The 25,823-nt window shown below is 39.3% G+C and overlaps 3 protein-coding genes across 16 annotated transcripts in view; 2 read left to right on the top strand and 1 right to left on the bottom strand.

Annotated features, from left to right (window-relative positions):
• The window catches only part of rtn3 (reticulon 3), a 29,555-nt gene extending 22,214 nt beyond the window's left edge, over positions 1-7,341 (bottom strand). Inside the window, exon 1 of one of the 3 annotated variants that reach the window (XM_074624006.1) lies at positions 7,035-7,341. In XM_074624006.1, the coding sequence (XP_074480107.1) occupies positions 7,035-7,125 (91 nt within the window). In that variant the 5' untranslated portion in view covers positions 7,126-7,341. The remainder of the gene's footprint in view (positions 1-7,034) is intronic. The other 2 variants (XM_074624005.1, XM_074624004.1) reach the window with 2 other exon arrangements.
• Positions 7,342-10,990: 3,649 nt separating this feature from the next.
• On the top strand, positions 10,991-20,708 carry men1 (multiple endocrine neoplasia I). 2 transcript variants are annotated; one of them, XM_074624105.1, is made up of 10 exons: positions 10,991-11,128; positions 14,114-14,594; positions 14,693-14,901; positions 15,413-15,541; positions 16,625-16,665; positions 16,804-16,891; positions 17,298-17,434; positions 18,466-18,610; positions 19,023-19,196; positions 19,343-20,708. In XM_074624105.1, exons 2-10 carry the CDS (start codon positions 14,159-14,161, stop codon positions 19,904-19,906), a joined length of 1,923 nt encoding a protein of 640 aa, XP_074480206.1. In that variant the 5' UTR covers positions 10,991-11,128; positions 14,114-14,158; the 3' UTR covers positions 19,907-20,708. The 2 variants fall into 2 exon arrangements, with proteins under 2 accessions (XP_074480206.1, XP_074480207.1); XM_074624106.1 differs by having other exon boundaries at positions 10,999-11,128; positions 14,119-14,594.
• A 1,808-nt stretch (positions 20,709-22,516) lies between these two features.
• map4k2 (mitogen-activated protein kinase kinase kinase kinase 2) overlaps positions 22,517-25,823 on the top strand; it is a 29,437-nt gene continuing 26,130 nt past the window's right edge. For 10 of the 11 annotated variants that reach the window (XM_074624099.1, XM_074624095.1, XM_074624093.1 and 7 more), the window contains exon 1: positions 22,517-22,870. In XM_074624099.1, the coding sequence (XP_074480200.1) occupies positions 22,778-22,870 (93 nt within the window). In that variant the 5' untranslated portion in view covers positions 22,517-22,777. The remainder of the gene's footprint in view (positions 22,871-25,823) is intronic. The other variant, XM_074624100.1, reaches the window with a different exon arrangement.

The raw sequence follows: 25,823 nt of genomic DNA, 5'->3' as shown, positions 1-25,823 counted from the left end.
CAAAGACTTCATGTACACTATATGGCGAAAGGTATGTGGACAACCCTGTCCAACAACCCTGTCCTTCTGGTCTGGGATTGTCTTTTCATGGTGTAGTCACTATGTTTTCTTTAGCGTATAATCACCTGAAACTAAGAACTGCGTTGTCATAAGCGTAGAATGAGCCCTTCATACCTACATAGGGAGTGTCCTCTTCATGGAGTCCACCATGTTTCTACAGTAGCCCAGAATGGACAAACCAAACACTGGCTCTAGAGAGAGACTTTCACGTTTCTTCCGTTACCTGAAGGCCACTGTAGTTCTCCGACACCCTTGCGAAACTGCAGTAACGTGAGCCGCAGAGTGCAAAACCGTTGTACCGCCAGCTTCCGTCTGACTTCCGTTGCTCTTAAAGTAGTGTTATTATGTAATGGATGACCTCTGAGCGAGGTGAACGGTGATACCACGGTTTTGCACTCAGTGGCTCACGTCACCGCAGTCTTGGAAAGGGAGTAGTGAGCGGAGGGGTATTCCATTGGTTGCAATCTAATGCCGAATCCACTAGATGCCGCAAAACCCTACACATTGCCCCTTTAAAAAGGGAAATCTTAAACGCTACAGCAGACAACGTTACACTGTTCTTCCCACTTTGAATCAACACTTTTGTCCTTTTCCTGTTTCAACATGACACAAAGCTCCATAAAGAAAGTGTCTTCCCAGTTTGGTGTGGAAGACCTTGACTGGCCTGCACCGAGCCCTGACCTCAACTCACATCCAACACCTGAGCTGGAATGCCGACTGTGAGCCAGACCTCATCGCCCGACATCAGCGTTGGATCTCAACCAACCGCTCGTGTCTAAAAATGGGAGCAAACTCCCTGCAGTCAGGGTGCAGCATCTGATGGGAAGCCTGAAACCAAAAGCGTGGAGGCTGGAATGTTAAGGTCCACACTCTCCTGGCCAAGTAGGGTTTCATGTTTGAGGACGTTTCAGCTTTGAGGTTTCAGGGTGAAGCGGGAGTCATTAGGAGTTCACACCTCATTCTACCTTTGGTTGGGAATGACAGGAGGGGATTGTCTCAAGTCATGGGTAAGGACTGAAGATGAGTGAGAGTTTCAGGTTTACAAAAGGGAGGGGCGGCGTCTCCCTTCAGTTCAGCTCGACTGGAGTTGCTACAGGCTGGGTAGGTTGGGGTTGGTGTGTCCTTGCAGTGCAGCATTCCTTCTGTCAGATTCATACGGCTGTTGCGCTCTAAACACACCACACCTTCACTTTTTAAACTACAATGAGAGCTCTGAATCTTACTTGTATTTCCACATTTGTCAGAGACAAATTGGTGAGGGGTTAAGAAGATACTAGCTGCTAAAAAATATACATATATATAAACATATATATGGACATAAATATGAAATCAAATAAGAAAACTCACATCCCTATGCACATAAAAATGAAAAATATGCAGACATGTCATAGCAACAAAACCATGGCATCAGGCAATTTGAGGAATGAATTTTAGAATCACAAACACTTTCACTTTTGACAAACCTGCACATACATATCAAGTTATGTCACACAAATAACAAAAAAAACATAAAGCATGTTATGGAAAGAGGCATTTTCTGTAACATGCTTATGAGTTATTTTGAAGCTGTGGAAATGAAACAAAAGCACAGCAACATAGAGATCTAAAGAGGACTGCACATGACTGCATGTGATGGTGTTTTGAACGCAGCAGAGAGAGAAAAACAAAGCTGAATATAGGGATGAGAACGGAGTAAGCAGATTAGAAATTAGTAGATGTGAGAGGGTATAAATGTGCTGTTAGACCAGTCTGCTTTACTGAACATGTCCTTTATTTAAATCTGCATTGAGTTATGTTTTTTGGGGTGAACAAGCTGAAAAACAACATCTGACATATCATCACTTTTTCTGACAGTTCCCTTTTAACAATCCCAGAAGACACTGAACAATGCTTGCATCCCGTTGGTGTTGTGTTTCTTGCCACTGTACGAGTCTTTCCTTTAAGTTTTGATTTCGATTCCTGAGAAAAAATATCTGGCTCTTTAGCTGATAGATGCTCCACTTTCTATGGCAGCAGGTCACCAACTTTGTCTGTCTGCTGATGGGTGCTGAACAAGTGACGTACAGTCAGAGCTTCTTTTACGCTAAAAACAGCTGCCTGCAGCCGCTGGAAATGAAATTGTGGGCCATACAACCAATACAATGAGCTAAAAAAAGGCTGGAAAATCTCTGTAGAGCTGCGGGGGAAGTGCAGTCAGTGTTGGTGATAATTCTCTGTGGGTTTGTCAAAAAAAAAGGGTGCCCTTTCATTTACATCATTGGATCCATTGTTAATATATAAAATATTCATGAATGTAAGCTATGTCGTAGAAATCTGTGTTAAATCTGACATGAGTTGGAAGCCAGCCTTGCCACTGTGGCCTCAGGCTTCTTAGGCATCATCTCTTGGTGGAAGTGATGGTGCAGGGCGGGTCTACCGCCATGCCCGCCGTTCCTGCCCTGCTGCTGCTCTAGCTATCCTGTACTGTCCATCCCCGAGGGCTATCTGATTGCTTCTGTGACCTCTGTGATATGGTCCGCTCCTGCAGGGAGTGGAGGGAGGAGGGCTGTTTCTTGGCAAGACCGGTGCAGAGAGAGAGAGAGAGAAAGAGAGAGGGAGGGTGGCAGAAAGAACTCCGTGTTCCTTGAAGCATTGCTTCACTTTACACTGGTTTACACTGAACACCTATGGCTTTCAGGCTTTTAAAGTACGAGTTCTTTAAACAACACTGATAAGAGTGATACGAGAATGATCAACAAAAGAAAATCATACCCCTGCCTGCATGTAACCTATTATTTCCAGGCAGATTGCAGTTTTAGGAAGGAAATGTGTGTTAATTAGTATAGATGTGTGTGTGCATCACTGCGTTTGGGATACTACAGTAATCGGAATTATGTTAACTCATCGTAATGTCAGCATGTAAAACGATACCGACGCAGAGGAAAGGAACACAATCGATTTCCTTTCGCGAACACTCTGAGAGCTAAGCAATCGATCTGAAAGGTGGGGGCCTGATGCCTCCAGTAACACAAAGGTCAGTCTGCTCATATTAAAACATTCCTATGAGGAACTATGTGCACAGAGACAGCTGAACGGGTCACTACAGTTGTCAAACCGTGAAGCTCAGGATTACTGTTTTAAGTGCTGCAACAATCTGTGTAATTAAGTCTAAACTACTATGTATGAGATTGAGATTACTACATAATGCAGCAACACATGGATTGATGTCAAGGCTAACTTCCCCCCCTGAAAATCTGACGCAAGGTAGTTTGAGAAATGAGGTCCTCGATTTTTGAAGTGTGCCACTTCCTTTGTGACTAGTGTCACTCGTCAGCGTGTGCGAGTCAAGTGAAATGGGCTCAGCTACAGACAGAAGCCGGAGATTCAGCCAGGCCATCTGGTAGCGGTGACGTCCACAGACTGAAAGATAAACCTAGAGTACAATAAGGACACAAAGCTTTTGACAGAATACCTCTACGTTAGTTATGAGGCACTATTTCTGGATAATTCACTTTAGAGTTCCTGTATGTGTTGTCACGTGGGTTTCTCCACCGCCCCGCCCTTTTAGGAGACTAGCAGCACGTCCTGAGTCTGTTAATGCTAATGGGAGAAGTGAACTTGAACACAGATCATGACTGATTCTTTCACCCCAAAAGTAAATATTGGACCCATTTGTCACAAGCCACATATCTAATGAACATTTTGACACTAAAATGGTATTTTCCAGACAGACGAATCAGGAGAAAATTAACTTTGTTCGAGACCTTTCTCTGTCTCAGCAACACACTCTCATAAGATCTGGCAACACAGATATCAGACGTTACTGGTCTAGCTTAACGTTAGGCAAACTGTGTCAAAATGTTAAGCTTACATCATCTAATGTTTGTGAACGTCCTAGGGTATTTTCCATAATGCTAAATATGGCTGTTTAAATATCCAATGTTGGCAAAAGAAAGTATAAATACATCAGACCGCACCCACTAAGGAGACAGGAAGGAGAACCTTTGATTAAGTTATCATCGTTACAAATCCAGACTTCCTGTAGATGTTTCAAATTAAAAGCCACTGGCAGGTTTTTAATATGAAACATATGTTCAAGAACGGTCATAAAAAAAGCAAAGTGAAAGCGACTTGAAACATTAGTGAATGAAAAATGCATTTCTGTTGTTGTACTGGTGGAATTGGTGCTGCAGAAATGGACATTATGCTGAATTTATCAGGACAAAAGGATTTTAATTAACAACAAATTAAAACAGGAGCAGATCAGAGGACAAAAATATGATAACATAATACTATAAAACAGGGGATTAACAATATGTCTCTGATATGAGCCTGTTTCTAATTAAGGCCTGGTCTCTTTGCAGCTGACGTAAATAACTATAAATAAGAAAATATTCATATTTCACCGAGCTCGACTACTCTTCCTGTCCTTTTATTAACATATTACTGCAATTACATCATAGGGAATGACGGTTCAAAGAAACACAGTGAACCTTTTCAAACCTGTCTGCCTAAACAGTCCTCAAACTATAACAGATGAATCATTTCACAATAAAAAAAAAATCTTAATTTTGTTGTTTTTAATGTCAAACAAACACTAAAATACAGATATTTTTTAAATTATAAAAAAAAAAAAAATGACGTCCATTGCCAAGTCATGCAACAACAATATGTTAAAAGTATTTCCGAGTAGGAAGATCACATCTACCAAACACTGTCTTTCTATAGGACATGGATGATATGCGAGCAGGGCCCAAAGCCCACATTTTGAGGTGACTCAGCAGAGCTGTAATGACTAAGGTTTGCAGCAGGCAATGTCTGTTATCTGTCATGGAATGAAAAAAAGAAAAGCGTTTGGTCAGGGCTGCCAGAAAACTATTGATTTTAACAACCATGTTTTCCGGAGTCAGACAAAAAACTAGCTCTAACAGGAGCTCACATAAAGCTGCAGTATGCCTCTGTAGTTTATGCACATCTGATTTTTTTTTAACGTACTACGGGGATGTAAGTTTAGTGAATAAACTCTGAGCTATACAAAACTATCCTGCATCAGATATTATTATTATTATTATTATTATTATTATTATTAATAATAATAAGCACCAAAAATCTCCAATCTCGCTGCTAATAACTGCTAATTATATGGGACAAAGTGGAGTCATGCATACTTGTTTACCACTAGAATAACAATTTGGTCATTGTTGTCATAGGTTTTTAATCATACGGTGCATCACATGGAATGAATCACGCACTAAAATGCTTTTTCTGGTGCAAATCTGTGTGTTTATTTTGTGTTCCTACTAATATTTTATTTAATTTTTTGCTTTCTTCTCAGTGATATCGTCTTCCAGGAGCAAATCGGAAGTCAGTGATGCATCATGTGCCACACCCAGTTGACGCCCATGACCACTTGTGCTATAATTCTTCTTCAAAGCCTATACAATCCTTTTGATTAACAGAACATGGCTTTGAAGGATTTTTTCAAATGGCTCACAATGTAGTGGCTGATGGAGTTCAAATCAGAGAAGCTTAACGCATGCACACAAACACACAGATTGTGCAGCTGCCACTCCCTCTAACACAATAACCTGTCCAATAAGGCCCTGCCTCGGAGACAACACTGGCTGTTCCCCTTGTTTTAATTAGACCGTCTAGACTGTGAAACCTGCAAATCTAAAAAAAAAATATTATTTATTAAGACAGACATGAATGATGGTACTGATGCTCTTCATGCTTCTTTATGTTTTGTTGGACTCTTATTATCAAGACACAAAGAGGGGGCTATTGTGCCTTTAAGAGGTCCTCCCATCACTGGCAGTTGCCCAGTAACAATGCATCTGCAGTGCAGAGCCATGGCCAACATTTTCAGCAACCCATAACGCTTTGTCACGCCAAACCCTATTGTAAAAAAACTGTCAAGTAATGTTTGTTTACTATCAACAAACATTCCCACTTCATAAAACATGATTTAAGACTATATTAACAGTAATAAGGGTGTATACTTCAATTCGGCTAACATTAAATGCACTAAGAAGCATGCATTTTAATATAATTTGTCTATTTTTTGTATCAAATTAGCCTCGCAGTCTCGGCGTGCCTCACCTACCAAACCCTATTGTAAAAAAGTGTCAAGTAATGTGTATTCACGTATTAACAAACATTCCCACTTCATAAAACATGATTTAAGACTGTAATAACAATCATTAGGGTGTATATTTCAATTCGGCTTACATTAAATACACTAAGAAGGACGAATTTTAATACGATTTGTTTATTTTTTGTTCCCAAATTAGCCTAAGTCTCGGCGTGCCTCACCCACCAAACCTCATTGTAAAAAACTGTCAAGTAATGTGTGTTTACTTATTAATAAACATTCCCACGTCGCAAAACATGATTTAAGACTATAATAACAATCATTAGGGTGTATACTTCAATTCGGCTAACATAAAATTCACTAAGAATAACGAATTTTAATATAATTTGTCTATTTTTTGTCGGCCTGCCTCACCTACCAACCCTTATTGTAAAGAACTGTCAAGTAATATATGTTTACTCATCAACAAACATTCCCATGTCGCAAAACATGATCTAAGACAATATTAACAAGCATTAGGGTGTATACTTCAATTCGGCTAACATCAGATTCACTTAAAAGCATGCATTTTAATATAATTTGTCTATTTTTTGTGCAAAATTAGCTAATCACGCAGTCTCGTTGTGTGTGTATACCAGGAACAGGCCAAAAGCTGCACACACAGTTGGCATGATTTGGTAGTCGTATGTCCGGATAAGTTCACTACCACATGTATCTCCTATTAAAGCTGAAAAACAAGCTTAAACACCTGCACACAAGGCCAATAACAACAATTAATGGTATTAACTTAAACCTATGATTAATGCATGTAAATAGAAATGAAACACACATGGAAATATAGTAATTAGTGCTTTAAAAAACCCACTTATGTGTTAGATAACTTAATGTTTATGTGTCTTACCGGATAGCTTTGATTCTTTGACTGCAGAATTTTGTCCATCTGCGAGTCCTTGAGACGACGAGATCTTGTCTGACTGAGTGATTGGATCCATGTTTTTACTGTAGTTTCAACTGTAAAAATGTCTTAAATTATCCTATACTGTCTGTCCTTGTGAAAGACGGGTATTTCGTCTGTCTTTTCCTCCCCCAAAGAGTGGGACTTGGATCCGCACCTTAACGCAAACGACCGAGCACTGACAGATCAGCCAGAGAGAGAGATGGAGGCAACAAGGCGGACTAATGGAGGAGGGGAGATGCGTTCAATGTCTCCATTTAGGGCTCCTACATCTCAACTTCGGCACTGATACATGGGACTGCGTTCAAGTATAATAACATAAAAAAAAAAACATTTCACCATTTCAATCACACTGATTGAAATTTTTGGCCAAAACAAGTAACTATATGGAATAAAAGAGATTGAATCGTATCATATCGTATCGCATCGCATCGCATTGCATCGCATCGTATCGTATCGTATCGTAATGCATCGCATCGTATTGTATCGCATCGTATCGCATCGCATCGCATCGTATCGTATAGCATCGCATCGCATTGTATCGTATCGTATCGCATTGCATCGCATTGTATCGTATTGTATCGCATCGCATCGCATCGCATCGCATCGTATCGTATCGTATCGTATTGCATCGCATCTCATCATATCGCATCATATCGTATTGCATCACATCGCATCGCATCGCATCGTATCGTATTGCATTGCATCGTATCGCATCGTATCGTATCGCATCGCATCGTATCGTATCACATCGTATCCCATCGTATCACATCGTATCACATCGTATCACATCGTATCGTATCGCAATGTCTCCGTTTAGGGCTTCTACATCTCATTAATCATTGTGTTTACTTGTTTATATCCATAATCAATTTATCCCTGATTCCTTACAAGAAAAACTTTGAGGAATCCTGACATGCACTGTCCAGTATCAGCTATTTATTTCACATTCACATTGATTGTATTTTCGGCCAAAAAAAAGAAACAATATGGATTAAAAGAGAATTGAATCGTATCATATCGTATCGCATCGTATCGTATCGTATTGCATCGTATCGTATTACATCGTATCATATCACATTGTATCTCATCACATCGCATCACATCGCATCGCATAGTATCGTATTGCATCGCATCGTATCGTATTGCATCGCATCGTAACGTATTGCATCGCATCGAATTGTATTGCATCGCATCGTATCGCATCGCATCGTATCGTATTGCATCGCATCGCATCGTATCGTATCGCATCAAATCGCATCGTATAGCATCGCATCGTATCGCATCGCATCGTATCGCTTCACATTGTATCGTTTCACATTGTATCGTTTCACATCGTATTGTTTCACATCGTATCGTTTCACATCGTATTGTTTCACATCGCATCGCATCACATCGCATCGCATCACATCGCATCGCATCGTATCTCATCTTATCTCATCGTATCGCATCATATCTCATCGCACTGTATCGCACTGTATTGCAGCAACTCTTGTTATCAGTAAAATCCACAACTGTTGGGAATTTATCATTTTTGTTGTGAAGTTCAAAAGCGATTTAGAAATATTCGACAGCAATTGAAGGCAGCAAGGAGGTGGGTGAGATGCGTTCAATGGCTCCGTTTCAGGCTCCTACATCTCATCTTCGGCATGACGTGACTTGTATCTGCGTTCAAGTACAATAACATAACAAATCATTTTAATAACAACCACTCATTAATTTATCCTCCATCCTCGCTGAAATTATTCCAGCAACTCTTGTTATCAGTAAAAATCCACAACTGTAGGAATTTGTCATTTTGTTGTGAAGTTCATAAGTGATGTAGAAATATTCGACAGCAAGTGAAGGCAGCATAGAAGAATATTCTTGAACACAGACACCATGTTATTATACCTGCTCTGAACAAAGTGGGGATTTTTGTATTTTCGACCATTAAGGCTGCATTTTTACGATTTTTTTCAGTGCATGATACCAAAATATTATCTTAAATAATTATGGGATACATATGGATAAGTATGCATAAACTGCTGCTGTGTTTTGTTTTTTGTTTTTTTATAACAAAGCCAGCCACATTGATAAAATCGTCTTGAATGATGATGAAGATATGTTCCAAGAAGAAAAAAGGCACAAAAAAAAGCAAAGTGAAAGCGACTTGAAACAATTATTGAATAAAAAATGTATTTCTGTTGCTGTACTGGTGGAATTAGTGCTGCATTAATTGACATTATGCTGAATTTATCAGGACAAAAGGATTGTTTTTATTTAAAAGCAAATTAAAACAGGAGATCAGAAATAAAAAATATGATAAATATATATATAACATTAACATGTATATATATATATATGATAAAATAATACTATAAAAACGGGAATTTGGCTTAACAATATGTCTCTGATATGAGCCTGTTTCAAATTAAGGCCTGGTCTCTTTGCAGCTGATTTAAATAACTATTATTATAAGTAGATATTCAATAAGATGCAGTGACTTTCACAGCTATATATTACAATTTTATACAAGTCGAAACTGTGGATTTTTTTCTGTAGCTTGTTTTCCATTATGTAATGGTTACCTTTGTTCCATTTTTGTAGTAAATATATCACATAATGGCATTATGCTGCCCTCTATTGGTGGCGTTTACAAATAACACACTGTGAACTACATTTCCCAGCTACATGAGAGGAAACTGGTTACTTAAAGTAATATACAGTAATATGCACATAGGGGTAAAAGGAAATTAAATGGTAGGTAAGATTACAAAGAAGGCTACAAAAATAACCACATTGATTTGACATTTAAGCTTCAGCAAAACAGAAATGAAGAGCATTATTAAACAGATACTGAGGGAAAGGTGTCAGAAGCAATGGGAGGAAGAGAGGAAAGGAAGATAGTTCTACAGAGTTCAGAGGAAAGTGGGAGTAATGAGGTGTGCAGGAAGGAACAGGAGAGATGAGACAATCATATCAAGACTTAGAAAGTCGTAATATTATGAGAATAAAGTCATAACATTATAAAGTAGTAATTTTACGTGTTATTTTTTTTTTCTCGTAAAGTTATGAATTTATTCACGTAATATTACGACTTTTTTCACGTAAAGTTATGACTTTATTCTCGTAATATTCTGACTTTTTTTCTCGTAAAGTTATGACTTTATTCTCATAATATTACGACTTTGTTCCAGTAAAATTATGACTTTATTCTCGTAATATTACAACTTTTTTCTCGTAAAGTTATGACTTTATTCTCGTAATATTACGACTTTTTTTCTTGTAAAGTTATGACTTTATTCTCGTAATATTACGACCTTTTTCTCGTAAAGTTATGACTTGATTCTCGTAATATTACGACTTTTTTTTCTCGTAAAGTTATGACTTTATTCTTGTAATATGACAACATTTTCTTGTAAAGCTATGACTTTATTCTTGTAATATTACGACTTTTTTTCTCATAATATTATGACTTTATTCTGTAAATCTCAGATGTTTTTTCCCTCAATGTGGCCCTAATACTCCATAGTACACTTGCTCTTTGGCCCTCTCTGCATTAGACTTATCTACTATATACTTAGACTATAAACTGTGTTACCTTCATCACAATACTCAAATGTTTTGCGGCTCCAGACTGATTTTTATTTTTGCCTAAAATGGCTCTTTTGATAGTAAAGGTTGCTGACCCCTGAGTTAAACGAATCTAGAGTTTTCCTCATATTTATTATTTTTATTTTTATTTTTATTTTTATTTTTATTTTTATTTTTATTTTTATTTAATTTAATTTAATTTAATTTAATTTAATTTAATTTAATTTAATTTAATTTAATTTATTCTATTTTATTTTATTTTATTTTTTTCCTGCCAATCTACTGCTCCACAATAGGGATGGGCTCAAACGTGCTGACGTCACGTTCTGAGATCTGCGTCGTTACGTTACGCAAAAACGTAACAACACTAGCAGTAGCGGCTCTTCAGTCAGACTGAACTGAACTGCGCGGCAAAAGAAGAGACACAAACAACAAACATGTGGCTGAAGCTCTGAGGAAAACCGGTACGTTAACCTCTCTACACACTGGTCTAACTATTAACAGAGAAGAGTGTTAGAGTGAGGCAGTGTTGAGGCATGTTTAGGAGACACATCTATGGAAGATAATAACAAATAAAGAGGTGAGTTTAAGCTAACTAGCTAGCTTGTTAGCTTGTTAGCTAGCTAGTTACTCACAACCAGCTGCTTCTGAGAGGTTTATCTCACTATATGTGCCTCACTTTCTAGTTTATATATGTTTCTGTAATAGTACTTTATCTCACTTAGCATTCATTTAGATAACAAGCTTAAATGGGTTAACTTAACTTAGTAAAGTTAGCTAGTTAGCTTACCTACAGATCAACCACGTGTCTACTAAAAGACTGTTTGTGTTATTGTTGTTATTGAGACATTGAGATGTTTTAATCAACCTTAGAAGAGCTTCTATATTAGCAGCTTTGTATTGAATGAAGCTACATCTAGTAGCAGGAGGAGGAGTGCCCCGCCCACCAGAGCAGCCAGATAGCAGCAGCCCAGCATTGATGTAAGAAGCCTTATGCAACCAGTCTGCTGCTGCAGACAGTGGGTCAGGGTTTATGTTTTATGTCTATGTGCATTAGTTCTGGGCAAAATTATGAGATTATTATTAAGAGGATGTTTATTAATGCCGATAAGTCTCTATACTAGCTCGATGAATATACAGTATGTCAAGAAATGTTGCTTTGCATACTACAGGAGATGACATAATTCATTAAAAAAAATATGAATATAATAATAAATATAATTATTATATTATATATATTTATTATATAATATATATATATTATTACTATTATTGCTGGAATTATTAGGAGGATGTTTATTAATGCTGATATGTCTCCATACTAGCTCGATGAATATATGTCAAGAAATGTTGCTTTGCATACAACAGGAGATGACATAATTAATAAAAAAAACGTATTAATATAATAATATAAATAATAATATATAATAATAAAAACCTAGTGTCTGTATATATATGTCTGAGTGTGTGTACACACTAGGTTTTTATTATTATTATTATTATATATTATTATATTTATGTTGTTTTTTTTTATTAATTATGTCATCTCGTGTTGTATGCAAAGCAACATTAGTATGGAAACAACGTATAATATAATTATAATAAAAACCTAGTGTGTGTATAATATATAATAATAATAAAAACCTAGTTTGTGTATAATAATATATATATGTGTGTGTATGTATATATATTTGTATATATATGTGTGTCTGTGTGTGTATATGTATATATATTTGTGTATATATATGTGTGTGTGTGTATGTATGTGTATATATATATATACTAGTTTTTTTTATTAATTGTCTTTTTTATTATTTCTTGACTTATATATTTATCGAGCATACAACACGAGATGACATAATTAATAAAAAAACTAGTATATATATATATATATATACTAGTTTTTTATTATTTTATATATTTATTATTATATTAATACGTTTTATTATTATTAATTATGTCATCTCCGCAAAGCAATATTTCTTGACATATATTTATCGAGCTAGTATGAAGACTTATCGGCATTTATAAACATCCCGTTAATAATCTCAGCAATAATAGTAATATATATATATATATATATATATATATATATATATATATATATATAATACTAGTATTTATATATTATTGTTGTTATTGAGACATTTCCACGTTTTAATCAACCTTAGAAGAGCTTCTATATTAGCAGCTTTGTATTGAATGAAGCTGCATCTAGTAGCAGGAGGAGGAGTGCCCCGCCCACCAGAGCAGCCAGATAGCAGCAGCTCCATGATAGCTGGTGTTGATGTAATAAACAGCCTTATGCAACAACAAGTCAAGCTGCAGTCAGTGGGTCAGGTCCATGTCTACTGGAGGGTTATGTTGTATGTGTTTAGTCTGTGTGGTAGTTATGAGCAATATTATAATTATTGCTGAGGTTATTATTAAGAGGATGTTTATTAATACCGATAAGTCTCCATAGTAGCTCGATAGATATATGTCAAGAAATGTTGCTTTGAATACAACACGAGATGACATAATTAATAAAAACATGTAGTAATATAATTTATTATGTATATATATTATTACATATTATATTATAATATATTATATTATGTTAATTATGTTTATTAATGCCGATAAGTCTCCATACTAGTATACATACGATACCTCCATACTAATGTTGCTTTGCATACAACACGAGATGACATAATTAATTAAAAAAACTAGTGTGTTTATTTATATATATATATATATATATATATATATGTATGTATATATATATATACACACACACTAGGTTTTTATTATTATTTATTATTATTATTATTAATTATGTCATCTCCTGTTGTATGCAAAGCAACATTTCTTGACATATATTTATCGAGCTAGTATGGAGACTTATCGGCATTAATAAACATCCCGTTATTAATCTCAGCAATAATAATTTATAAATACCAGTATTTATAAATATATATAGTGGTAAATTTTCCCTATGCAAAATTAAATAATTGCCATATTGCCTTTTAAAAATGTTGCTGCAAATTACCACGAAGGAACTGTTATGTGTTATAATGGGGAATTTTAACAGGAAAATCACAAATTTAAAAGAAAATTCAGTTTTTCTCTATATACTGTTCTACAAATCTCATGTGCAGACCTAAACCAACAATGAATGTATCCTACTAACAAGTATTGTGTGTGTGTTTGTGTATCAAAGAATGCCACATACACCGTCCTGCTGCCACTAATACTCACTAGAACACCAAATGTGGATTAATCCGCTGCTAGTGTCCAGTATTGGGCTGTTTTTAAAGATTTACATCTTCAGTAGGAACCAATAGTCTTGGACAGTAAATCAGTCTCCCTGTCGCTCTCCCAGAGTGTTCTTTTGATTTTGCCTACTTCCTACAGCAAAGGTGTATGATAGTGATGTGGAGTTGAACTGACTGTTGTGTAATATTCAGTACAGCAGGTGAGGAGAGCATCTGAGTTGACTGACAGTGGACATCATGGGTTTGCACTCATCCCAGAAGAAGCACTTTCCCCTGCGGGGGATCGACGGTGTGGTTCAGCTCTTTGATGCTGAGCTCCGCAAGCCTGAGCCAGACCTAGCGCTTCTCTCCCTGGTCCTGGGTTTTGTCGAGCACTTCCTAGCCGTGAACCGGGTCGTCCCCATAAACGTTCCGGGGGTCCGGTTTGAACCGCTGGAGCCGGACTGTCCCAACTCCTGCTTCCCCACGGTGGAGCTGGGCATGATTTCTGCACTGTACGAGCGCTTCACGGCCCAGATCCGCGGCGCGGTGGACCTGTCCCAATACCGGAGGACTGCTTCAGGGTCCAGCAGGGAACTGGTGAAGAAAGTGTCCGATGTGATCTGGAACAGTCTAAGCCGCTCTTACTTCAAGGACCGGGCCCACATCCAGTCCCTCTTCAGTCTCATTACTGGTATGACATTATTACAATGACATGAGATGTCTGTTATGGAGAGTGTAGACTACAATAAGTGAAATTAATGAAAATAATTGTTGTTAAATGTGAACCAGGTACCAAACTGGACAGCTCTGGTGTGGCATTTGCAGTGGTGGCAGCCTGCCAGGTTCTAGGTCTGAAGGATGTCCACCTGGGACTGTCTGAGGACCACGCCTGGGTGATTTTCAGCAAAAACGGTGAAGAGACGGCCGAGGTCACCTGGCACGGGAAGGGTAACGAGGACCGGCGAGGACAAACGGTCTCAGCAGGAGTCAATGAGAAGGTGAGGTCTTCCTCCACTGACCTGAAATGATGACTCTCACAGCACTTAGGAATTAAAAGTGTACGAGTGCATCAGTTTTTTCTTGGTGAGCTCTTTGTGACACCAGAAAAGATCAGTGAACATATCGGGTTCAGGAATGTGCAGCATGACTCGCTCTCAGTATCTGGAATTGAATTTCCCCTCGTGAGTCCAGTTAGCAGTGATGATGCAGAATTATGTCACCAAAACTGTCAGCCTATATGACCTCATGTTTGGCTTGTAATAAGTCAGTGTGGACATGAAACAGACCAGAGGCCTGTACTAAGAAGCAAGTAAGGGTATCTTAACCCTAACAACTGTGATCACGCTAAACAGTCCTACAACGCTGAATATCAACTCAGTAAATCAACCCAGGGTTTCTCCATCTGGCTATGAGCGCATTCACAGGAAAACTTTAAAACAGACAGACTGATAATGTCTAGTGTTTGATATTTACATTCCTGTTAACCCCGTCCTGTATGTGTCTCCTCAGAGCTGGCTGTATCTGAAGGGCTCCTACATGAAATGTGACAGAAACATGGAGGTGGCCTTCATGGTTTGTGCCATCAACCCCTCACTGGACCTGCATACTGACAGCTCTGAGCTCCTGCAGCTACAACAGGTGAGCACCGCTACGCCACGTGTCAGTGTGCAGCTGGTTGTTGCATATCTGCTTTTTTAATCTTCCTGGAACACACCAACGTTTTCAGTTTCACAGTAGCGGTGACCTGAATGTGAGAGAGCCGGTCTAAAACGGAACTATTTGATGTTCATGCTTGATTAAACTGGAAATTCCCATTACCTTTCTCTTTTGTCATGCAGTTTGGTGCCTAGAATGTATTTTCCCCTCAGACTGAATTTCACACAAATGGAGTTGTATTTCTTTTTCCCAACTTACTTTTTCCCCAAGTTTTCATCCTACTCAAACATCAAGACGCAGTGTAATGTAGTGTAGTGTTTATTCCTTACTTTCAACCATGAATTCAGATGCGATTGACGATTGTATAATTTTGAAATTTGCTTCCCTAATCAGAATGTAAACCTTTTTTTTTTTAGGGAGAAATGATGAAAACATGCACGTACATGCTGTAACACCTGAATCTACATGCACTCTTATTTCACTTGGAAATTTCAGTAAAATGTACATTTCCATAGCACTATTTCCATCATACTCTTGTCATGTCATACTCGGCACCTGCTTCTCTCACTTCTCTTCACACGCACACATTGTTCAAACACTACTTATTTTAGTTTTTTATCCGTTAAGTTGCCATCAAAAAAACTCAACACTTCCTACAGTTGTTTCAAAATAAAAGCCTATCAGAATTGAGCCAATGAAAGGCTTTTAATTTGAAAAATCAGATTCATTGACCGTTTCTTAACAGTAAAAAAAAAAAAAACTGTAAAGTAGAAACGACTGAAAACAATATTTCTTTTAGCGAAGGGAAAGTGTTCTCAGCAGAGTGGTTAATATGACATGATGACTCTGTACTGATGGAATTAATGTACATATACAAGACAACAGGTAAACATGGAGGTTGAATGAAGTGTTGAGTTTGCAACAACAAACAAATAGTTAGAATATGCTAAAATAATCACAGAACTGGGACTGTATGGAAAAAAAGGCCCTTTTCTAATAAAGCCTGTTTCAAATGAATGTGCTTTTTCATGAGCTGCCTGTGTTACTCTTCTCTTCATTCAACAGAAACTCCTGTGGTTGCTGTATGATCGAGGCGATTTGGACAGGTGAGTTTGTGTTGATGAAGTTAATAAGGAATGGAAAGTCTCACAGTTTCTATACACTGCCTGTCCACTGTGAAGAGTTGATGTGTAAACTTGCTAAATCCCCCAACCTCCTCCTTCCTTTCCTGCGCTGTGTTCCAGGTATCCTATGGCCATGGGCACTCTGGCAGACCTCGAGGATCAGGATCCAATCCCAGGCAAGGAGAACCCCCTGAAAATCCACCTCAAGGTCAGTCTTTAGAGAGGTTTCCAGCAGATCACACAGCAGTTAGACTGGTAGGATGTGAGGACATGTTTTTTATAGGTTCTAATATTTCCCAAAATATTCAACTATTCATTTTGAGAAACACATTTTAAATCGTTTACAACTCAACGTATAACAATATTATGGAACAGTCATATAAAACACAGTATCAGACATGCACTTACCAAAACCAACCAGATGGAGTCAGCTCCTCTTGTCAGTAACTAAACTAACTAGTGAGCTACTGATTTGGTTGTGGGTGTTTTTAAATGCTGCTTGTATTCACAGATCAGGATGTTATAATAGGAAGTTTCTGTGCTCTCTCTCTCTCTCGCTCTCGCTCTCGCTCTCGCTCTCTCTCTCTCTCTCTCTCTCTCTCTCTCTCTCTCAGGCTGTGAGTTCCGCTCAGAAGCACTACAACAACGAGCACATCTACCCCTACATGTACCTGGCTGGATTCCATTACAGACACAGGGACGTGCGGGAGGCCCTCGGGTCCTGGGCCGAGGCAGCTCAGGTCATGCAGGAGTGAGTTCACACTGCTTTTACACACTAGTATGTTGCAGGTTAAAGTTTAGAATGAATGAGTTTTGTGCTGAAATGGTAATGTGAGGTCACATTTTTCAATCTGGGAAGATAAATACTTGGATCTCAATTCCCCGCTCTATATGCACATAAACACGTAGTAAACACATGGCTCATACAGCATACGTTGTGACGTAATATTACATGAATGTCAGTAGTAACATCCTACAAATTCGTGAATTTAATGTGGTCATCCAGCAGCAGCATGTCAACCAGCAGCCTCAGTTGTTACTCCACCAAACGAACACAAGATGGCAGTAAATGCAAAGCTATCTTCCCTGACTTGTGATGCGACTGCTAAAAAGAAATTGAAGACAAAATGCGTTTATCAGCCGTCTCATCCCAAAGATGAGTATTAAAGTAAAGTCATGTGACAGTTGAGTTCTGGTTGAGATTGTTGTTCACTGTGGTGTTTTTTTCCTCTGTCACATCCACCACTAAGAAGAAGCCCGGGTCCCAGTTTGTTTGAGAGGGTGTGGTGGTTGAGCCAGGATGTGTCCAGCATCCTCACGCTCTCTCCTCCCCTTTAAACACACAGTTCATGAGCTGCATCTAAAAATACCAGCACTGACCCACCAGAGCAAAACATTCCCTCCCCATCCATCAGCTTCCTTTTTCCTGCTCCCCCATTGTTCGTCCATTCCAGCTCGCCCTCTGCGCACCATCGACAAGATGGGAATGTGTGTATTCATAACGGTGGATTCTTTGTAGATCATGCAGCAGAGTTCACTTGTCTGGACTGTTGCAATGCCTCCAATAATCATCAACATGTTGCACGTCAACAATCCAGCCTGGAAGACATTAAATGGTCAAACAGCCCTCTCTTATTTGCACTTCATGTAATGATGTCTTTTGTAAAGGTAGATGAAAAGACGTGTAAAATGACCTTTTCAGTCTCATGGTGCAGGCTATATTCTGACTTCCTCCCTGCTGCTGTTATTAAAAGTCCTTCCTCCTCTCTCCTGCTCTTTCAGGTATAACTATTTCCGCGAGGACGAGGAGATCTACAAGGAGTTCTTTGACATTGCAAACGATGTTATCCCCACTCTGCTAAAGGAGACGTCTGCTGCTGCAGAGAGTTCTGGGGAGGGAGGAGAGGGAGGAGAAGGAGCTGACAAGGCAAGTACTTCCCAGCCAGAGAAGGGCTGCAATCCAGCACATTCAACTTTCAGATCTGGTCAGCTCATTTCATGTACAGTTTTTTTACTTTTTGGGGACTCTGGGGTTGTTGTCAGCAGAAAGAAAGAAACCTGAGAATGTGACCCCTACACCTGGGATCCTGACCGACTTTACGTTTTTTCAGAGGCTGTAGCAGGTTCAGTTTTAGAGCTAGAGTGAAAGAAAACCTAAAGAATCCATTGATACCAATCATGTCATGCTAGTTTGTCATGAAGGAGGTTAAATAACGCTCCAAAATTAGGCTACATTTTGGCGAGGAAAAACTGTCATGGCCATTTTCAAAGGGGTCCCTTGACCTCTGACCACAATAATTGGCGCACACTGTATAACACAGTGAATACTCTGATTTCAGGAGCACCCCAAGCAGGCGGCAGCCCTCTCAGCACTCCAGGACCCAGAATGCTTTGCCCACCTGCTGTGTTTCTATGATGGCATCTGCAAATGGGAGGAGGGCAGTCCCACGCCGGTCCTGCATGTGGGCTGGGCCACCTACCTGGTCCAGTCTCTGAGCCGCTTTGATGCTCAGGTGAGAAACCCAGAATAGCTACAGTATGCGTTTGATCTTCAAAATGACCAATAGAAGCTGTGTTCTGCAGGAGAGATGCCTGATGTGGCCGAACGTGTGTCGATGCTTTGTAGCTAAAAATAGGTTTGTGGGTTTTGACTCCAAAGGTTCGTCAGAAGGTGTCGATCGTTATCAAAGAGCTGGAGTCCCAGGATGATGATGACATGTCCAGCGATGACCCCAGGGAGGGCCGGAGGCGAGGCCCCAGGAGAGAGTCCAAGCTAGATGAGCAGGGCTCTCCTCCGTCTGCTGCTCCAAACTCCCCATCCACCCAGCCTCCAGCTGCTGCTGCTGCTACTACTGCTGCTGCTGCTACTGCTGCTACTACTGCTGCAGCCCAGCCCAAGAAAGTGGGAGAGGTAGGGGGCCGCCGACGCTCCTCCCAGGGCACGCGGGGCGGAGACGCTGAAGGAACCCCCAAATCCCCAAGCCCAGACTCTTCACCCTCATCCCAGCAACAGGCGTCGCCCTCCCCGGCCGGTCCTGTGGTCGCCTTCCAGAGCGAGAAGATGAAGGGGATGAAGGAGCTGCTGTGTGCAGCCAAGGTGAACTCCAGCGCCATCAAGCTGCAGCTCACCGCCCAGTCACAGGTCATGATGAAGAGGCAGAAGAGCACGCCGGCCGGGGATTACTCCATGTCCTTCATGAAGCGGCAGCGCAAGTCCCTCTAGACATGCTGATTGTTGTAGGAGGAGTTGTTGACTGTAGGAGATACTGTGAACGGCGACACGGAGACCCGATTAACCTCGCTTTATGTTTGTGAAACTTTTTACCAGTGTTTTTCATCCAGAGAGATCCAGTTCAGTCAACATCCTCATCGTTCCGAGCAATATATATATTTGACTTCCAACACTTGAGTTAAGCATCACATATCAGGTTTAAGACGGAACAAGTGAACATTTCATTCTGTTATTATTTAACTTAAAGCCAGAAAAAGATTTTTTTCTGGGGAACTTCCTGCTGGTTTGATAGATTGTAAGCAGCTCATTCATTTATTAGTTTGTGTTTTTAATTGGCAGCCAATTGCACACGGACTATTAACTTCTCATTGTCTTACACGTGGATGTTTGAAGCCAAAGTAAAACGAGGATGACCAGAACACAACGTACAGATGTGTAAATATCAACTTGTACCATTAGGAACCCTGTCCATGACTGAAGCCTTGGAAGTGATTAATTTAGGATAGTTACTGTGTAACATTGTCCACTTCTGCTCTACCGACAGCTTCTTTCTTGCTAGCTCTATGTTGCCTTACTTTGCCTTTGTTCTTTTCTAAAGTAGGTGGCCTTTAGTTTTGAGAATATAGCTAAGCTAGGCCTATTTCTAATGATTAGAGAAGACCAGAAAGACCATGCACTGTTGAGACCGCGGAGCCGCATTAGGTGGCCCCGCTACATCCTATTTGCTTGATGACTTGTGGTTTTTGTTCTTGTTTTTGTATCTGCAAGTAATAAAAGCCTGATGAAAATAGAATGTGATGATGTTTATATATATATATACTAGGGCACATGTTGAGCTGTAAGAGGCTGTACACTATAAAATATGTTCATCTGGCCAGGCTGTTTCAGCTTGTTCTGCATTTTCCACATTCAGCAGGGAAGAGGAGGAGACCTTTCTGTGATCTCACAGGCAAATACAACCAAATTTGGAACAATTTTGTGTGAAAATAAGAGCATAAATAAGTGGACTGCATCCATTTGACAAATGAGGAGCAGGGAGGGAGATGTACCGACTGAAACTGAAACTTGTCTTATTCATGAAATGAAGCTGTGGTTTAACAGTCATGTCTATGAGACACTACAGCTGCAGACTAAGCAGTGATTAACCTGTGACACCAGGCTCACGTGAATCATGAATCAATATGCACACAACACACTTGTCCAAATTGACATAACACAAAAAAATGTTAACCAATTCATAGATCAGATTCAAAAGAACATGAGACATGGGTGTGATACAAGACAATCAACTATAAATGGTAAGTAAGTAGTAAGCCCGTTCCCACCACAAAGAAGAGATATTAAATACTAAGTTAAAATTAGTCAATTTTTGTGAAAGAATAACTCAAGATTCTGACTTTTATGTCAGAATTGTGAGATATTTGATCTATTATGAATTAATAACTCAAGCGTTTTTGTTAGTTAAATTATGTAATGCTAAATCAAGATTATGACGTACTAAGTCAATATTTTAAAGTCACAGTTATGTGAAAATTATTTGTGTTCATACATTTTGACTTCAGCTTGTCAATTATTTTGTTAATAACTCAGAATGTTGACTTTGTAAATGATCACGCAATACTAAGACAATATTAGGAGAAAATCAGCCACATTCTTACTTTAGCTTACTGTGGAAGCCTATTTTCGCCAATGTGATTGGGGGGGGGAGATATCCTTAACTTTAGAGAACGAGAAACTTATTTTGAGAAATTAATTATTTTAAAGCTGAAGTAGGCGAGATTGGAGCAAATGTGATTAAAAAGTTATTTTTATAAAACGGTCGCTATATCCTGACAGTAGTACATGAAACAGGTAACCTGAAAAAAATCATGTGCCTCTCTGTCCTCCGGTGTCCTCCGGTGCTCCATAACGGCATCTGCAAGATTTCACAGACTGGAGGAAAACAAGCAGTAAGAGCTGATCTGAGGTCTATGAGAGCCGGCTGTCAATCACTCACGAACTCCGAGCAAACGGTCAAACTAGGCCGCGCTGATCAAATATGAATCAATATTATGTTACGTTAATGCCTATTTGATGATTCTGTAATTTGCTCTTTGTCTTCGTTTTCAATTGTTATGTTTCTTTTATGTCTGCAACCGTGTAACTGTGCTGCTGCCTATCTTGGCCAGGACAGTTTTGGAAAAGAGATTTTTAATCTCAATGAGTTTTTACTCCTGGTTAAATAAAGGTTAAATAAAATAAATCTCTCAGAACACTTGAATTACAATATGCTGAAAGGTTATTATGGAATTTTTGCCCAATGATGCAAAAAATATATACTTCCTGCTGCCCCTTTAAGAAGGTTTCTCATTATTTTGAGAACGTTTTTTTCATTATTTTGCGATACTAAGTAATTATTTCAAAAAAGTTTGTCATTATGTGACTTACAGGATCTTTTTTTTTTTTAGGTTAAGTTTTCATCTTATTATTATTTTTTTTAATTTTACTGGCAGAAATGGTCTTCCATAGCCTGCCAGAGGTGAACAACTTGTCTCGACATTTTTTACAGTGTGGAGAGTCTCTGCTCATGCGTGATGTCACTCCAGCAGCACTCCGGACTATTTGCACACAGACAGACAGACAGCCTGTAGTGTGTCAGTGGATGCGCAGCTCTCTGTGTGTGTGTGTGTGTGTCTGGATCGATACACCAGCAATTAATCAGCTCCAATTAGTTCCCATTAACCAGCCAGCCAGTCTGCTGCTGCTGCTGCTGCTTTCTCTCCCCGGACATCAACCTCCTCAGCTGGGATGAGTGAGTAAAGAAAGCCCACCAGGCTCTTCACCCTCCTCACAGCACCTCAGAGGTGTCTCTCCTCTTCAGACATGGACACGATAGGGGTGTCTTTCCTGGACCCTCTGGATGACTACGAGTTAATTCACCGGATTGGGTGTGGCACCTATGGAGATGTGTTCAAGGTGAGTGACAAGAACATTTTCACTGCAGCACAGAAATGCAAAAAAAAGAAAAGAAATAACCTTCAACAGGACGAGTTAGTTTTCTCACTGCACACACACACACACACACTGCAAGGTGCTCCACTTCCTGGCATCAAGGTGAAACTGTGCATGTGGAGAAGTCTCTAATATATGTATATATATTTATATATACCAAATTAACTGATGCGTGTGGCAGGTTTTTGCAGCCTGAGGCAAAGATATCAAGAGATTTATCAACCCTCTGGTGTTATTGTCTCTGTAGAAGGGTTAAATTACCTTTTCTTCTGCAGATCACACACAAAGGAGATGGATCCAAAAACATTGCATAAAGCCATTTAACCTTTTCAACCCTTAAAAAGGTATTTTACAAAAGCACAGTAACCAGCCTGTTGCATCAGTTGAGCCACAGGTTCATGTTGTTTTCGTTAAAGGATGGACGATATGGATTAAAATCTCCTATCATAATGTTATTTTATATTGCAATTTTGAAATATATATCATAATATTTCTAGTTATCTAAAAAAATCAGCAGGTTATAGATAAAATAATCAGACATGAGAGGTCTGTTTTTGGCTAATTCCAGATTGGAAATACCTCTCTACTATTAAGTTGACCAGATCCCAACAAAAAAACAAATGTGGGACAATGTGGGACAATGTGGGACACCTTACCAAGGCTGAGAAGTAGTCTAAATTGTTTATATAATGTCTATCTAACTTAAATAATAAACACTTCTATTCTATCCCTTATCTTGTAACATCTCTATGCTTTGCCCGTATGCATCCATAGATCGGCACATTGAAAAATAACTGGCAAATTTCACAAAAAACTCTGAGAATCGCCTTCCACCGGCCTTTAAATACTTATAAGTAGTTTCACAGTCTTTGTTGTAGCTGCTCTTCCTTTTTCTTTGTGCTAGTTTCCGTCATATTCCTCCTAAATCTGCAGAGCTTGTGACTTTGTGGTGACTCGCAATTTACCCCCCGTTTGGGCATAGCGTAGCAAAGACGGTGAAAGGTCAAACAGCACTTGACCCACACGTGTGTGTGTGCAGTTTGACATCAAACACAGTGCTGTGATGACAGCCTTATTCCCTGCTTTCTTCACAGCCAATTGGATAAAAGTCAGATTTTTAGAAAAGCATCTGTCCTTCAGCGGTTTTGACTTTTGAAAACTAGAGCCGATGAAAAATGTGGGACATCGTCTCAATATGTGGGATGCGGGACAAGGGATAAAGTGGGACACCTGGTCAAGCTACTCACTATAGCTGCAACGATTAGTCCAATGATTCTCAAAGTGAGATCCGTGGCTCTCTGACAGGGGGTCTGCGAAATAATTAGCTATAAATTATAAAATTGTGCTGCATCATTAAAAAGTACGTATCTACAGATGGAGACCATTTGCGACAATAAAACAAGCATATTGTGTCCATTACTACCACCCACGTTTGGGCCAATAGAAACTCATGAATCCAGTGAACTGAAGGAGCTTCTTGGATGAGAAGTGAAACGTCTTCAAGAATCTAAACCAAGTCCAGTTGCTGCTGATTTAACCCTTACACGGAGGTCTGAAGTATTTAGGTTGAAAAGTTTAAGAATAAAAATAGTTCCAACGGCATCTGAGAGTACAAATGGTAGTAAGTGTTACTATGATGAGGGGGTCCGGGGAAAATGTTCTCCCCTTAAAGGGGTCGCTGGCCCCAAAAAGTGTGTGAGAACACCTGGATTAGTCAATTAATTGATCGACAGACACAACTATTTTGATAATCGATTAATCATATTGTATATTGTATCATATTTCAGTCACTTTTCAAGCAAAAAAAGTCAAATATTCTGTGTTGGCCCGGCTTCTCAAATGTGAGGATTTGCTGTTTTTCTTCATCATATCCAACAGTGGTCGGACAAACCATACTACTGTAATTGAAGGCATCATCCTGTGCTCGAGGAAATTGTTGCATTACATTACATTTGATAATGAAAATAATCGTTAGTTGCAGCCTTATATCTGACAAATCAAAGCACATGCTGTTAAAAGATCACAATATATAAACGGTATGGCAAAATCTCCGATGGTTGACAACTGTATATTTATCTAATCCCCGTAGGCTATATAATGTTATACCATCTGACCTCTGTATTCAGTAGAGCAGGGGCTCATGTTGTGTCTTTTTACGTCATGATTTTGATGCAAACATCCTGTGCCGTTAACCCGCCCCGGTGCCTTGTGCATCCTGCAGAAGCAACACAAGAATTTGCATTGTTTCTTTCTTTCTTTTTTTACACCCCAGACCAGAAACATGGGGGACGTTATCATAAAAGACAAATGTCTCATCTGCTTGCTATAGAATTCTTTACCTGTTTTACAGCCTGTTCTGTTTTTATTTTAGTTTATTTTCTGTGGTTTGTTCATGACAGATGAGCCAAACTGTGCATTGTTCTGCTCTGCTCTGTTCTGGGCTGAACATTCAATCAGTGCAACAGCAGCTCCGGAAGCTGCTCAGCCTACATTCAGCTGGGTGACAAGTGAAGTTCAAACCGACGTGGTGTGTTAGTAAGGCCTCAAGGACAGCTTCAGTGCTCCTTGTTGTCATAGATTCTTCAAGTGTGTGTACTCTACTGGAGGGATGAACAGCAGACTGGAGGTCTAAGCCTTAGCATATACACCCATCAGCCATAACATTAAGACCACTGACAGGTGAAGTGAATAACATTGATTATCTCGTTACAATGACACCTGGCAGTGGGGGGGATATATCAGACAGCAAGAGAACATTTTGAACTTTGAACTTTGTGTTGGAAGCAGAAAAAAATTGCAAAAATGGGCAAGCGTAAGGATGTGATCGACTTTGACAAGGGCCAAATTGTGCTTGGCTAGACGACTGGGTCAGATCATCTCCAAAACTGCAGCTCTTGTGGGATGTTCCCGGACTGCA

The sequence above is a fragment of the Sebastes fasciatus genome, chromosome 22 (assembly GCF_043250625.1).
Source record: "Sebastes fasciatus isolate fSebFas1 chromosome 22, fSebFas1.pri, whole genome shotgun sequence".
Classification (NCBI taxonomy): domain Eukaryota; kingdom Metazoa; phylum Chordata; class Actinopteri; order Perciformes; family Sebastidae; genus Sebastes; species Sebastes fasciatus.
This window is presented reverse-complemented; position numbering and strand designations above follow the sequence as displayed.

Coding starts and splice junctions, on each gene's coding strand:
- men1 (XM_074624105.1), top strand. CDS start 14,159: ATGGGTTTGCACTCATCCCAGAAGAAGCACTTTCCCCTGCGGGGGATC. Junction 14,595..14,692: donor CCTCTTCAGTCTCATTACTG/GTATGACATTAT, acceptor AATGTGAACCAG/GTACCAAACTGGACAGCTCT. Junction 18,611..19,022: donor GAGGAGAAGGAGCTGACAAG/GCAAGTACTTCC, acceptor CTCTGATTTCAG/GAGCACCCCAAGCAGGCGGC.